The sequence below is a fragment of the Tachypleus tridentatus genome, chromosome 2, assembly GCF_004210375.1.
Source record: "Tachypleus tridentatus isolate NWPU-2018 chromosome 2, ASM421037v1, whole genome shotgun sequence".
NCBI lineage: Eukaryota > Metazoa > Arthropoda > Merostomata > Xiphosura > Limulidae > Tachypleus > Tachypleus tridentatus.
This window is the reverse complement of record NC_134826.1, coordinates 127,576,791-127,592,295: the sequence shown is the minus strand read 5'-3', so window position 1 is coordinate 127,592,295 and position 15,505 is coordinate 127,576,791. Positions and strand designations below refer to the sequence as shown.

The 15,505-nt window shown below is 32.7% G+C and overlaps 1 protein-coding gene across 4 annotated transcripts in view; it reads right to left on the bottom strand.

Moving 5' to 3' along the window:
* Positions 1 to 7,556: 7,556 nt before the first annotated feature.
* Positions 7,557 to 15,505, bottom strand: part of LOC143245067 (uncharacterized) — a 30,539-nt gene continuing 22,590 nt past the window's right edge. For all 4 annotated transcript variants that reach the window (XM_076490874.1, XM_076490872.1, XM_076490873.1 and 1 more), the window contains exon 8: positions 7,557 to 9,970. In XM_076490874.1, the coding sequence (XP_076346989.1) occupies positions 9,737 to 9,970 (234 nt within the window). In that variant the 3' untranslated portion in view covers positions 7,557 to 9,736. The remainder of the gene's footprint in view (positions 9,971 to 15,505) is intronic.

Here is a 15,505-nt window from a genome sequence, read left to right as displayed (position 1 = left end):
AAAGATGTGCTATATAACAGGTGCACGTAAGTTACATTGAGAGTTTTTCAAAAAAAGAAACTCTGTAATGAGACTTAATGGTGGTATATTCCACATTATTTGTGTTATGAAGTTTTCCAAGGACTCTTTATGCTCACGTTGAATGAATAAATGAAAGTTGGTAATATTTCATTGATTATATCTGCTTTTTTTTTTAATGCAGCTGTAAAGTATTACTTTGTAAATTTATTAGGATGTAAAAATTACAAAAATTCCTCTCCCACCCATTTTATTTGATTTCTTGGTTGTCATCCTACTTTTGCATTGTTTTTTGACTTGCATAGTTTTTGGTTTTTTTTATACCTATGCTGTTAAAGGCTAATTCACAAAGAAACCTAATAATAATAATAATTCTAGAACTAATGCTTCTGCATCAGACTTAACTTAATTCCAAACTATGAACATTAGTAATTGTATTCTTGGGTTTCTTTAGTAGCTTGCAGTGTTGTGTTTACAAACAGTTCAAATGTTATAACTGTTGCATGTGTCATCTCTTCCATTGGGAATAACAGACAAATAAATAGTTCTACGTTTGTTTTCTTTCAGTTTCAGTTTAGTATTACTGAAGAAAGTATGAAGATATCTTGAGTATGAACTAAATTCTTTGCTTACTATGTTAAGTAAAAATCATCACTAAACTAAAGCTTGTGAACCAAGTTAAACACTACTACTAAAAACTTTAGTACGTTTTTCTTTTCGTTACGTAAAGTAGAGTTGTCTGTTTTCATGTTTCGTTTTTGTTTACTATTCACAAAGTTCCCATCTGTGATATTTTGATTTTGATAATTTGTAAGTGTTGGTCAAGAATATGTGGATTATTTAATTTAGGAAACCCAAAAATGCGTCAAGAAAGAAGCTTTCTCTGTAATATGTGCAGTACATAAGATGAATCTCGAAGGTTGATTTTTAAAGGAAAAATACCTCTCTATGTACAAAATAATGTATACTGTGAACCCCTATGTGTCAAATATACATATATGACCATCTTAACTTGTTCAGTGGCAGTATAGAAACGAGTAATTTCGCTAAATGATACTGTTTTTAACCCTTAAACGACAGCCATCATCAATTGGTGTTGCTCCTACCAACATTCCTCCTGTTTAAGGGTTGAGTTTCAAGGTTGATAGATGTGATGCTTTCTGACATCATATTACTTGAAATTTTACATTTGTTATTAACATGGACTCGATTAGGTAAAAATAATTACTTGTTCGATCAGATATTTGACGAATTTACTTTTGATAATGTATATTAAGTGCGTGAGGAAAAAAATTATAAAGTGGAGTTGAAATATTTCAATCTCAGGTTGCAAACTTTATACTTTGTGTGAAAACATTTGTAGGAATTCATTCAGCTAAAACTGTCAACCTTATGAAGAATGTTAATTTTAGTATTTTGTATGCCTAAATTAATCGGCAGTTTAGAAATGTGGAATTTAAATCGATAAAAAAACCGTGAATAAAAGAAAATGTAGAAGTACATTAATTTTTACGTTAACTAGTTCAATTGTGACAAGAAGGTCTAACAGGAAGGCTAATTGTTAAATTGGTCAGTTTGAATTGCAAGTGAACGTGGTATAAAGATGAAAAATTAGAAGTGCTGGTACTAAAAATCGTCATTGTTATGTATGTGTATGAAGCCAGTTTGTTTATAGAGTATAAATAAAACAGTTGATACAGTTGGACTGTAAATACTCATTTATTCGCCGTTTAGTGACCTTAGACTGCAATGTGTAAAGAAAAAACCTGTATAGCGAAAATCTCAAGCTTTTAGAATACTTCACAAGTTGTAACAACGGTGGTTGTCTTCTCGTTATCAAAGAATAATTTACTACTTTGAACTACCGTCAGTGCAGGTAGAGGGCGTTTTAGTAGCAACAGATTGGGTACAAGATAATTTTACGAGCTTCGTAACTACTTAATTTAAATATTCATCAAAGGGAATTTCTCAAGTTGTTACGTGTAACACCTTTATATTTGGCATGATAAATCCAGAATTGTGACTTAACTCTTTCAGTCGTGAAGCCAAACAACACTGAGAGAAAAGTGTAGACACCACTCAAGTATTTAAACTGTAAAGAGTAAATATTTAATTAGCTTGAATTATTCACTTGAGAACTTTTTGAATAGATCTTTGTTGTATTAATTATCTCTCTATTCCTGATCATGTTTTTTAAGGAAAAGACGACTTGTACTCGGGTGTTTTGGCCATGATTGCAAAATAAATAAATTCTGAATTTAAACCCTGTAAAGAGGGATAGGTAAAGTTAAAAGTAAGGTAACAAGACAAGAAAGACTGTATACATTTTTATTCAGACTCCCATTTTAGCTCCAAGGGGACGTTATAAAAGAGATGAAGAATAGGCGGTGGGTAGTGATGACAAGCTGCCTTCGCTCTAGTCTTGCACTGCTAAATTAGGGACGGCTAGCACAGATAGCCCTCGAGTAGCTTTGCGAGAAATTCAAACCAAACCGATTTTTATTCATCTTTTTTGTTAGCTCTTTTATGCTCAATTAATTAGCGTTACTAAAGGTGCGATATTATTCATGATCTTTACCGTATCTATTGGCTGTGTGTTCAAGATGTAAAATTTTTTACCGTAACGTGACACACATTGGTGGAAGGATCTTTACCAAAATTGATATGAAAGTTCATTAGGTCCATGTGATGATACTTAATCGTACAAACTTTCAGCTTTGTTTTTTCTTTTTTTACCATTACTTCGCCTCTTTTACATGAATATTCACCAAATTTGGCAGGAAGGTTTGTTGGATCCTTGCTGGGGTGCATGCAAATTTTCTGTTGCACATTTTATGTTTTGCTGCTTTTGTTTTTTTTACAATTACATATAATAGAAATAACATTCCATTAATTATGACTTTACATAACGTTCGTCCATGGGACAGTTAGTCCAGATTCTCCATATAAATATAACAATATTGTCTGTTCTTGTAACAACTTCGCACGGTGTGGATGGATTTCTACGAAGACTGGTATAGAGGATCACTGGATTCATGGGGAGATACAATATTTCAGTTTTGTATGTTGCATTTTTCAGCTTTTATGGACTATTTCTTACCACAACTTTGCACCCTGTCGATGGATCTTCACCATGCAAATTTGTGGTTTCACATTTTGCTTGTTTCGGGCTTTATGGGCGTTTTTTTACAGTTATATACAAGGGAAGAAACTTTTCGTATCATTAATCATGAATCTATAAATTCATAAAATTTTAACGGGACGAAAAAGAGCTTATTAGCCATTAAAGATGTACCCTCCAACTTCTAACCATTAACATCCGTTTCTACTCGTGTATTTATCCAATCTTTTCTTAAACTCTGTTAAATGTTTTGCCTCCACCACACCGTAACGGGTTAAGGCAGTTTGAAAGATTTACTAGTTAGGTTTATTTAGTATTCAGTGTCGAATACCAATGTTGCAGACTGTGTCAAGAAGTATTTTACATCATCAAGCGGAACATTTAAAGTCATTCATATACGAGGTCTGTTCAAAAAATATGCGGACTGTTTGAATTGCGCAGCTCCAGTTGGTTCCAGGGAATCCGCTTGGTATCGCTAGGTTCGCACACATCAGCTGATTACGACGCCATTTCCCGATTGCAGATATCTTCATTTGTGTATTAGCTACGCGGTTTTAAGTGAAGTGCGATTTTTTCGTTTGGCGGATTTCAGAATGAATGACCTGAAGGAGCAACGACTTGCTGTGAAATTTTGTGTCAAACTTGAAAAATCTGCGACTAAAACTTTTGCTATGCTTAACACGGCTTACGGTGATGTTGCTATAAATCGTACGGCATGTTTCAAGTGGCATGAACATTTTAAGGATGGTGGACAGTCCATTGAAGATGATGAGCGTCCTGGACGTCCTTCCACGTCAACTGACGACCCACACGTCGACAAAATCAACACCCTGGTGCGGGCAAATCGACGTCTGACTGTCAGGGAGCTTGCTGAAGAGTGTGGGATATCAGTTGGATCTTGTTACGAGATTTTGACCGAAAAATTGAAGATGCACCGCGTTGCTGCGAAATTTGTGCCACACCTGATGACGGACGAACAAAAAACCCATCGCGTCCAGGTTTGTCAGGAACTGCTTGATCGTTCAGAAGATGATGGAAACTTCTTGCCAAGGATCATAACAGGTGATGAATCATGGGTTTATGGTTATGACATTGAAACGAAGGTCCAATCGCCCCAGTGGATGGGTGAAACATCCCCCCAGACGCAAAAAAGCTCGCCAAGTTCGATCCAAAGTCAAGGTGATGCTGACAGTTTTCTTCGATGCTAAAGGTGTTGTTCACCACGACTACCTCCCCAAAGGCTCCACAGTGAACCAGACTTACTACATTGAAGTTATGAAACGTCTGAGGGACGCCATCCGTCGCAAAAGGCCAGAAATGTGGAGGAGTGGCGACTGGTTTTTCCATCACGACAACGCTCCAGCCCATTTAGCCCTCAGAACTCGTGAGTTTTTGGCCAAACACTCGATCACTGTTCTTCCCCCCCCCCCCTACTCACCTGACCTTGCTCCTTGCGATTTTTTCTTGTTCCCCAAACTCAAAAGACCCTTGAAAGGAAGAAGATTTGAGACGATTCCCAAGATTAAGGCAAATGCGACGAAGGAGCTGGAGGACATTACAAAAGAAGCGTACCAGGACTGTTTCAACAAGTGGAAACACCGTTGGGATAAGTGTGTGAGTTGGGGAGGAGAGTACTTTGAAGGGGTCCCAGACCTGTAACTTCTAAATAAAGTACATTTTGTTTTATGATGTCAGTCCGCGTATTTTTTTAACAGACCTCGTACAGGTTTTTATTTGTGACAAAGATTTACAAATTAGTTTTATTTAGTATCCATTGATGATTATCGGTATTACAGTACTAGTAAAGTCGAATACATTTGTACATACTTAGAGAACGCGTCGTATCTTAAGATATAAGAAACTAGCCGTCATCGGTAAGACTTTTAAGATTTCATAACTGATATTTTTCTAAGGATTACTTTTAACATTATTAATTAGATATTATCATTTTATAGTTCTGATGGGTCCACGATTTATGTTGCCCAATCTTGAGTTGTTACAGTCACACTGTTCTTGATATTGCATAAAAATGTTTTGAAACAGAAGATATAAAGTTCGGTCAAGCGAAATTTTTTATTTTATTTATAACTTCCTTCTCAATGCTACTTTTTAAGGGTTTAATGTTTCGCTTTTTATCATTTTTAGGGAAAACTTTTGAACTAAGCTCTTGCATTAAATTTACACGTGAAACAGAATTTAACAACATTACTAGTTTTAGGCGTACTTATTAACCATGACATCATTAGTTTCTCTACTTCAGTTTATAATAAAAAGTTATAAACTTACAAGCTTACTTAACCAATTTAATAGTTTTTATCATGTTATCTTATAAACATAACTTAGTAACACACCTGCGTAACAAAGCTCAACTTACGATCTAGTTTTGTTATATTCCGAAATCTCTTTTATTCAGGTTAATTTACTAAGTTATTTTAAACAAATTTTGAAATGCCACATCAGAAATTCCTGCGTAGTAAGTTTCTTAATAATACGAAAACATCCATTTCTTCTAAATGACCTATTTCCGTGTGTTAATATCTTGGCAATCAGCTTTTTATCATCAGAAGCACATACGAAATTTCCCTCAGGTTACTTGAAAATAAGTTTCAAAACCTTTTTCGCTTACAATGAAGAAAAACTGATTATCTATAAATAGAACTTAATACTCATATAGAATGATAAATAAAAAGTGTTACAGTCCTCAACAATTCTTGGGCCTCCAAGCCGACATCGTAAAACAGCAGAATGTATAATCCCTCTTTCAAACTTCACAGTTTTAGTAACAGCCAAATCACAAACAGAACTCTTTACGTATTAAACAACACCTAGTCTCCTTTTGATTATACTTATTTTAATTCGATGTCTGTACCTTAACACTGTATGTCATTGTTATAAGTGCTCCAAAATGACTTTCTTCTGTTTTGACACAGTTATATCTATAATCTCCTGCTTCAGTTCACTTCAGTATTGTTGCCAAGTGTATAATGATAGTGTACGCTCATGTCATTACTTCTTGCGATCAAAACATTATTTTGCTATATAAACTTAGTGGAATTTAAAAACTGTTATTTTACACCTGACGGTCTAAATTAGGTCAAAACCAAAAACGGGATTCAGTCGGTTCTTAAGAACTTGTTCTTAAAATTTCACGAGTTTGTCGAACTTGTTCTTACCGGCTCTTAGCCCTTTGATGCGAGATGTACAATGTATCGGTTTTCACTATGAGAAATCACGCTACGTGAAGTCACGCGCAATAACACAAGTGTGAATTAGTACCATAACGTTTGAAGCCGGAATTTCCCGAGCCTCTACAAGTGAAAGATCAGCCATCTCAGACGAAAGAAAAAGAGTATTACCGTAGACTAATGTAGGCCTACATTTTCCTGGGTAAACATTTGGTATCAGTCATCCATCATACTTGGAGCAGACAGAAAAGATGAGTTTGAAAAATGATGTAATCTATGTAGACTTCTACACTATTAACGTTAAACTGTGAGTCTCAATGTAATTTTGTAGGTTTTACTGTTCTAGAGCAAAATTAAGTTTATAGGTTGGAGATTTAGTTTGGATTGATGCTTTCGTTGTCGATCTTTTTAGTGTTGGTTGGTTAATATTGCTGCCTCTCAACTTTTTTAAAAGCCAAATTGCGCTGGTTAAACATTTAATTTATTCAGACACGGACAAATTATTTTAATATGCATATTACCAAAAATGTTAAACGTAGTATGTGATGGCGTCTGACCGTCTAAGCCTTAGGCTCTAAGGGAATAAAATCTCATGTTTTTGCTCGAGATACTGAGTCTCTCTTTGCTTGTATTTTCATGCTGACATGATACGAAATTTGGATAGTAGGCTAGTACTCACGTAGAAAAACTATTCCTATAATAAGTATAAACATGAACCATAACACCATAGTACTATAATTGTGTTGTAATTGTATAGCTTGTTAAAACTATATTTCACTATATTTATGCTTGTTGATACATACTTATCATACAAGATTCCTTACGTAAACGGAAACAGAGTCACGGCTATGGGACAACAATGAAGAGCGGGAAAATTATGCTTCCCAAAAGAACCTATTAGAACAACATTCCAACACCTATGTGTTAACCTAGGTTTTAGAGCAAAGCTGCTAAGTAGGTTGTCTGTGCTGTAAATGTCGCAAGGTTTACACCATGAACTTTAGTGTTGCAAGCCTTCTTCATCTTGAAACTAATCTAAACAAGTGAGAATATAGTTAAGACGCATCAAAATGATAATTTAAAAGCCTCTGGGTCTTAAAGATCTCCTAAATGTTATAAAATATGTGCTTAAAATAATTTTTAACAAGATAATTTTATTTTTATTACGTCAAAATTAGGCTGAGTTTATAAAAGTAAAATATTTCAACTATAATACTTTAACATAAACACAGTTTATATTTACAAATATTTTATTACAAGAATACAGTAATACATTTTACCCTCATTTTACACAACAGATGTGTAAAAACAAATTGATCTGTAGACATACTTAGGAAACGTTTCTCGTTCCGCGTAAAACATAATTACGTCCCAAAATCACAAACTTTTACCTCTATAGCGTAAAACAACGTAATACTGCACCATCTAACAGAAACTAATAATGTTTTAGTTGTGTTTTAGCATAAAGTTACACAATTGACTACCCGCCCTATTCACTGTAAAGAATGGAACTCCAGATTGTAGGGTTGTAAAAATAATTAAAAGATAATAGTTTCAGTTAGTAAATATCTGCTATTTCTTGACAGGTGAAAGATTTAATTTACACTGCATCTCAAAACTTTAAAATTTTATGTTAGGGCATAAAATCATCAAGTTGGAATGTTACTAATACATGACATGATTATTTAATATATACAATTTTTATCACAAGGTTTTATCACATGAAAATATTTTTTATATTGACAACTAGTCATTTGTTAAGGCACACCTTACTTACACAGATACAATTATGCTGTGCTAATGACAATAATCAATTACTAGTCATTGCTAAAAACAAATGACAGATAGTTTTTATGTAAATGATTAAATAGTATCTTCACCTGAATACATATATTTTTATATAGTTTATTGCCAGTAAAGTCAAGAACTTTTAGAAATTTGTAAAAAGTGACTGATTAACCTTTAAATTTTAAGATATCAATCGAGATAAAGTGAAGAAAACAGAAAATGTGTGTTCCAAATCATTGATTTCTAATAATGACTTTGCTTTTTGTCTGATGTTTCATTAAAAATATTGATGGAGTTTTGTGCTAAATTATGCAAGTGTAGTCATTAAGTATCACACAATAAAAATAAATAAGAATTAATACATAAAACGTTTGTTTAGATAACCACAAACAAAAAAAGTCCACCTATCAAAAGCACTTGGGTTATAAGGTTTCATATCTTTGTGCTATACTGATTTCTTTAACCTTGAATGGTTAGTACATTTAAATAATTTTAAAGATTTCTTTCATACTTTAAACCAAGTTACTTGGGCTTTTATTTTTACGTATGAAAAAAATCTTTAGTAACTGTCTGAAGATCCATATGTTTCTTAAAAATAAGTGAACTGTATTTTATTCTTATGTGTATAATGTGGCTTTCAAAACTATTATTTTTTTGAGTACACATTATCCTATAACACCAGTGTTAACATTCTGCTGGATGCCAGTATATTATTTGTTTCTTCATAGAGTAAGAAGAAAAAACAACTACAGTTAAATAAAAACTAAAAGAAGACACACTTGAAGTTGTGTGGGAAATATAACCATCAAAATGTTTTTTATAAAAATTAGTTTAATGCAACAAACAAGTTATTTGTGTTCTGTCCAATGCAAGGAATCAAATCCCAGATTTTGACAAGCTTACCAGTAACCAATTCAAGTGCTTTAAAACACATATCCTAAATTTTCTTTGTCTAAAGTTTCTATGTCTCAGGCATTAATATGACTTATTGAATTCATGCAGCAAAACAGGAACTGGTAGACTGCTACATACCTCATGAACTGCTTCCAATAATCATAAGTCTCTTTATTAAAATTTACTAATGTTTAACTGAAATAACTTACATAAAAATAAGTATTTAATTAATAAAACTATAAAACATATTAATCTTCTCACAGCTATATTTACAACTCTTTTCAGTTTTATGTTTTGTAATAACCCATCTAACTGACTAACAAACTTAAAAACTACAAAAACACAAACGTTTTAAAAATGTCAAATTTTGCTCCTCAATAACCTTTTTTATCTGAAAAGTTCATACATTAACTTATGACTAATTGGACTGAGTTAGCTCAAAATATTGAAGAAAGTCATAATTTAAGCCTTATTGACTTTAATACACAAAATGACAAAGCAAAATAAAATAAAAGACTACAATGGAATCTCACATACATTTGAACAATTTAAACAAGAACAAAATGGGAAATGTATCTTAATTATAAAGTAAGAGCAAAGTAACCAATATTTGTGCTATTTCTTACACTAATTTTCTTATTTTTAAAGCCCAATTTGTGTAAGAATCAACAAAGTTTTATCTTTATGTACACATACACAGATATAGGTAACATGTGAGAATCCATATAAGCTACGGTGGATTATTACCCACGTTAATGGAAATGTTTTCATCTTTTAAATGTTCATTTTGATTTTCAAAAGAAATTAATATCTTCAATTCTTCAGTGCTGTGATCTGATGAGCTCAGAATATTAGTTTCATCAGCAGAAGACACTGCTTGAATTGGAATAGGTGCATGGTGATTTCTTGTAGGTTGTTCTAGAATAGGTGTTTGTTCTACTTCTGTGTCGTGAAGGTCTTTCTTCTAAACAAATAATACCAATATGCAAAATTATATAAAAAATACTTGAAATGACTCTTACATATTTGTGCCTCAAATTAACTTGCATATTAAAGCAATAAACAAAGTTAATCAAACATATAATTCACGTATTTAGTACAGAAATGAAATTTCATACATAATTGGAAATAATAAAATATTCCACACTTGCTGTTTTTACCCTTATTTTTAATCAAGGTAGGAAGCTAATTTTGTAACATTACTAGATAAACAATATTAGAATTGACATACATCCTGAAAATTCTAATTAATTTGGAAAACAATCAATACCCAATATTTCTTGTTGATAAAAACATAAGACCACTGACTTAGCAAAATACATTATTTTTTTCACAATACAAGACAAATTATTTTCATCTTTATACTAGTACATTATGATACCTTCTTACTGTATATCACAAGCATGTTTTTCATTAATAATGGGAATTTTTATTTGTTTACTTCTGATTATCATACAATTGTTTTAAGACATTTGATATTAAAACTCCATGGAGCTACTGTGGAAGTAAACAATAATTTTTTTAAAAATAATATATTCAAAATATGTTAAATATAACTTCATAGTTACATTAGTTATCTGATCATGGCAAATGATATTTTGGAAAATCTCAGCTATTCAATTAATATCCATAACTCATTAAACATAAAAAAAATGTTTTATATGTATTTGATTGTTATTCCTAAGTGAGTCAAGTTTTGTAAAATTTATGTTTTAATTGTGAAAAATATTTTGTTTTACACAAAATTTATAACTTTTGAATAATTACGCACAGAATATAGATAACATATCCTCTATTTATACAGCAGTATGAATTATCACATGGATGCTGCCTAAACAAATACAACTGCAAACAACTGGAGAAAAATGTTGAGTTACAGTTTACTCCATCAAATCTTGTTATGCTCTATTTGATAGCTGTGTGTCTTGACAATAGTCCAGTAGTGTAGTTTTCACTTGAAAAAGCTCCATCATAAGGTTATTTTCAAAGCACTCCCCTCTTCACTTAATACCTTGCATAAGCTATTTAGTTTATGGAAGTCATGATTTCCAGCCTCAATTTCAACAGTTTAATCACTAATCACTCAGAGAAATCCATAGATGTTGTACCCACTAGCTTGACTAATTTATCTTCAGATTAAATAACATGAATATCCATTGCATTCTCCAGCTACTTGTGGTATGCAATGGTTGAATGTGTTTGTTGTGGAAGCAACTTGCACATAGTGATTTGTGTTGCTTTTATATATATATATATATTTGTTCTTTTTGTGTGTGTGTGTGTGTGTTTACTTTTGCCTGGAGAGCACAAATGGTCTTTACCACTACTCTGTGTGTTCATGGATTCTCACCTGTTATATGACACTGCAGTTTTCTTACCATGACTGGGACACAACTATTTGCAAGTCTCTCTCTAGATGATTCTGGTGTCCAAAGTTGATGTGTGTGTGTGTATATATATCCACACACACACATATTTTGTTTTTTTCCAATATTATAAAGTCTTGGAAATCCTAAATCCTTGATCTGAGTATATCTATATGATCTGAGAGTATGAATAATTTGGACTGGAAAGATTTTTTATATGACAAAAGCAATCAATATTCAGTGGCATCGTACCATTTACAAAATAACAAATATCAAAATATGGTTCTAATACATGCTTTTCCATGATTATTTTATGTTATCAATGATTGTTTTGCTGATTTGCATATTGAACATCACTTTAATACAGCTTACTGAAGTCTCTGTATATAGCATTGGAAATAGTTCTATTAAAGACTACTTTTCCACTGATTAAACTGAAAATTATACCTTTGATAATCAAAACTAAATATTTCACCAAAAATACTAGCTATGAAATTAATACTCATTATAGCTGTTTAGCAATAGATAACTGAAATATTATATGATACAAAAGCTCACTCACATAAAAAGAAAAGAGAGAGAATAACAAGTTTCATTATTCTTTATTAATTCATTATCATTTCTTCTTAGTAACAGTTTGTGACCAAGAGAAACCATCATTTTCTCATTTGCATGTTCACTGTTTAACTATTCTGATACAAATGACAGTTTCCTTTCCAAACCCTGGATTACAGAACTGACAGTTTCCTTTCCAAACCCTGGATTACAGAACTGACAGTTTCCTTTCCAAACTCTGGATTACAGAACTTCTTTTTTTTTATGCATTTTCGTTTATTTTATTGAATTTTGTGCAAAGCTATGCAAGGACTGTCTGTGCTAGTTGTCCCTAATTTACAAGTGATAGACTAGAGGAAAGACTGCCAGTCAACATTACCTTCCACCAACTCTCAGGCTACTCTTAATCCATTGATAATAGGATTGATTATCACATTATAAAGTTCCTAAGGCGAAAACGACATTCATGTTTGGTGACAAGATTCAAACTCACAACCTGCAGATGGTGAGTCAAGTGACTTGACAACCAGATCATTATGAGTTTTTACTGTAAAAACAATTATTATACTGGTACCAGCTCCAATAGTGACACTATTGGCCAATATCGTTACCACTGATCCAACTACAATGGATACCAATAATGAAAAAAATGAATAAACTATGGCATCATAATTCATAATTGTGCCAAACATGAATTAATAAAAAATATTGCTATAAGTAGTTGACAACCAGATACAAATACCAAGTATTGGTACTTACACATTAGATTTTATTAATAAATCAAGTAAACTACAGCCAACATTAAGCAATTTTAGTGTATTATTTTCTTAATATAATTTTTAAAAACACTAAAAATAGCTGAGAGAAAACAGGTTTTACATAACAACCTTGAAATAATCCACATATGTATCTTGAACATGAGGTTTCACAACTTTTACAACAAAAATGTCACTGATTGTGAAACAAATATTCTAAAAGTTATGGCTCCTAATCTATTAAATCAAGAATTTTTTTTTCTCTGGTGACTACTTGAAAAGGAATGAAAAATTAAATGTTTCTTTAATTGTTCTAAAATATTTTCTCTCTCTGCTTGCATTGGCTTGAATTAGCATGATCACGTTCCTGATATTATGCACAACTATGCGCACTGAATCTGTATACAATCATTTCCTTTTGTGGAAGTCTGAGTGTAATGTCTAAAAAACAAATTCTTTCCATGTCACAAATGTTGCTAATAAAATTTTGTTACAAGTATATATGTGTGTGTGTGTGTGTTTATATACATATAGGCTTTGACAGCTTAGTAAGATTAGTAAACTGACTAATGTTTTTTTAAAGGACATATCTAGAAATCACAATCGTGTAACTCAAGAGGTGAGGTTAAACAAAATGTTAAAAATCTATGGAGCCTAGTGAACCCTTGTTTTTTAGGACAAACAAATTACAGCAACACTTCAAAGTGCAGCATCAGAGTAAAGTGTGATGATTACTGTACAATTTCCAAAAGTAAACTTTCATGAATTTTATTCAATCGTGTTCAAATACTGACAGAGAACATTCAAAGAGAAACTCCAACTCTTTATGTTCTCAGCAACGTTGTAACAAGTAACATTATCAAAATATTGTTTCAAAGAAATATGCCAACTCTACATGTTCCAATATATTTTGTAACAAGCACATTAGTTCAAATAATGTCAGAGGTCTATCAAAGAAATTTTCCAACTCTAGATGCTCTAAGATACTTTGCAACAAGTAACATGATTCAAATAGTGAAAGATGGCCTACAATTGATTGATTTAATGTTTTATGGCACAAAGCAGCGAGGCTATCTGCACCAGACATTCGGTAAAAATGTAAAAAATAAATAAATAAATGTAGTAATAGACATAAATGGAAATGAAGGTAAAACAAAAAAGTATAAAACCAATGTTGACACCTAGTCTACAATGTTAAGATAGAAGGCAGAGTATAAGAAGTTGTAAGGTATTTACTCCAGCAAAAAGGTAATGGTCATAACCTGCCAGGAAGCTAACAGGTAAGTTCAAGAACCACCGTCAGTCACCTAAGTTGGTCTTTCCAGTCCTGGTTCCGGGTTATGTGTCATAGCAACCAGTATCAAAATGTAAAAGAATAGAAGTTTTAAAAGATACATAGAAAATTGTAACAATGAATAGCCAAATGTCCAGTAAAAAGATAAAGTCAAGTAAATGGAGTAAAATTTGTAAAAGTAAATGAAGGTAAAAACAAAACAGCAATTAAAACAGAAAATGGTGTAAAAACCAATGGTGACATCCAGTCTTCAAAGTTGTAAAATATTTACTCTAGCAAAATGGTAATGATCATAACCTGCCAGGAAGACTAACAGGTAAGTTCAAGAACCACTGTCAATCACCTGAAGTTGGCCTTTCCAGTCCTGGTTCCGGGTTATGTGTCATAGCAGCTATTATCAAAATGTAAAAGAATAACAGTTTTAAGAGACACTCCGCAAAATCGTAATAATGAGTAGCCAAATGTTCAGTAAAAAGATAAAAGTCAAGTAAATGGAGTAAAATTTGTAAAAGTAATTGAAGATAAAAGCAAAACGGCAATTAAAACAGAAAATGGCGTAAAAACCAATGTTGACATCCAGTCAACAAAGTTGTAAAAGACTACCTGTAGCAGAATGGTAATGATCATAACCCGCCAGAATGACTAACAGGTAAGTATAAAAACCACCGTCAGTCACCTGAAGTTGGTCTTTCCAGTCCTGGTTGCGGGTTATGAGTTAATATGGCCAGTACTAAAAAGTTAAGTAGTAAAAGTGTGAAATGATATGCAGCAAAAGTATAATAACAACTCGCCAGGACGACTAACGAGTAGTTCAAACGGATAGTTCAAACAGTAGCGTTAGTCACCTGAAGTTGGCCTTTCCAGTCCTGGTGTCGAGTTATTTAATGTTCTGGCCATTGTCCAATGTCAAATTGAAGGAGAGAGATTAAAACTGTGAAAAAGGAACCACAATTAAAAAGGTGTAATGAATAAATATGCAACACTTAAATGAGATTAAAAGATTAACGGCCAATAAAAAATTAAAAACATTATCAAGGTGGACAGAGTCACCATCACCAATAACTCTGTCCAATGTTACAGACAGACCCTGGGAAAAAATATGTTTAAAATATTGCCGTCGTTGAGAATTGTAACGATGGCAAGAAAGTAAAACGTGGCTGATAGTGATTTGAGTGTTACACAAACTACACATTGGTGCATCAGTTCCAGATAAAAGGAAATGATGAGTTAAAAAACTGTGACCAATGCGTAGCCTAGTGAGAACAACTTCCTCCTTCAGAGCTTTACGGAAGCTAGATGGCCAAAGTCCAATTTCGGGTTTGATTTGAAAAAGTTTGTTGTCACGTTGCTCACTCCAAGTGGACTGCCAGCTGGCACGGAGCCGAGCCTTGAAGACAACACCATAGTCCATGTACGGAATAGGCATAGGAGTGATGGTGCTAAAGCAGACATATTTAGCTGCCATGTCTGCAAGCTCGTTCCCGCGAATACCAACATGGCCTGGTATCCAGAAAAACTGGATTGAAGTA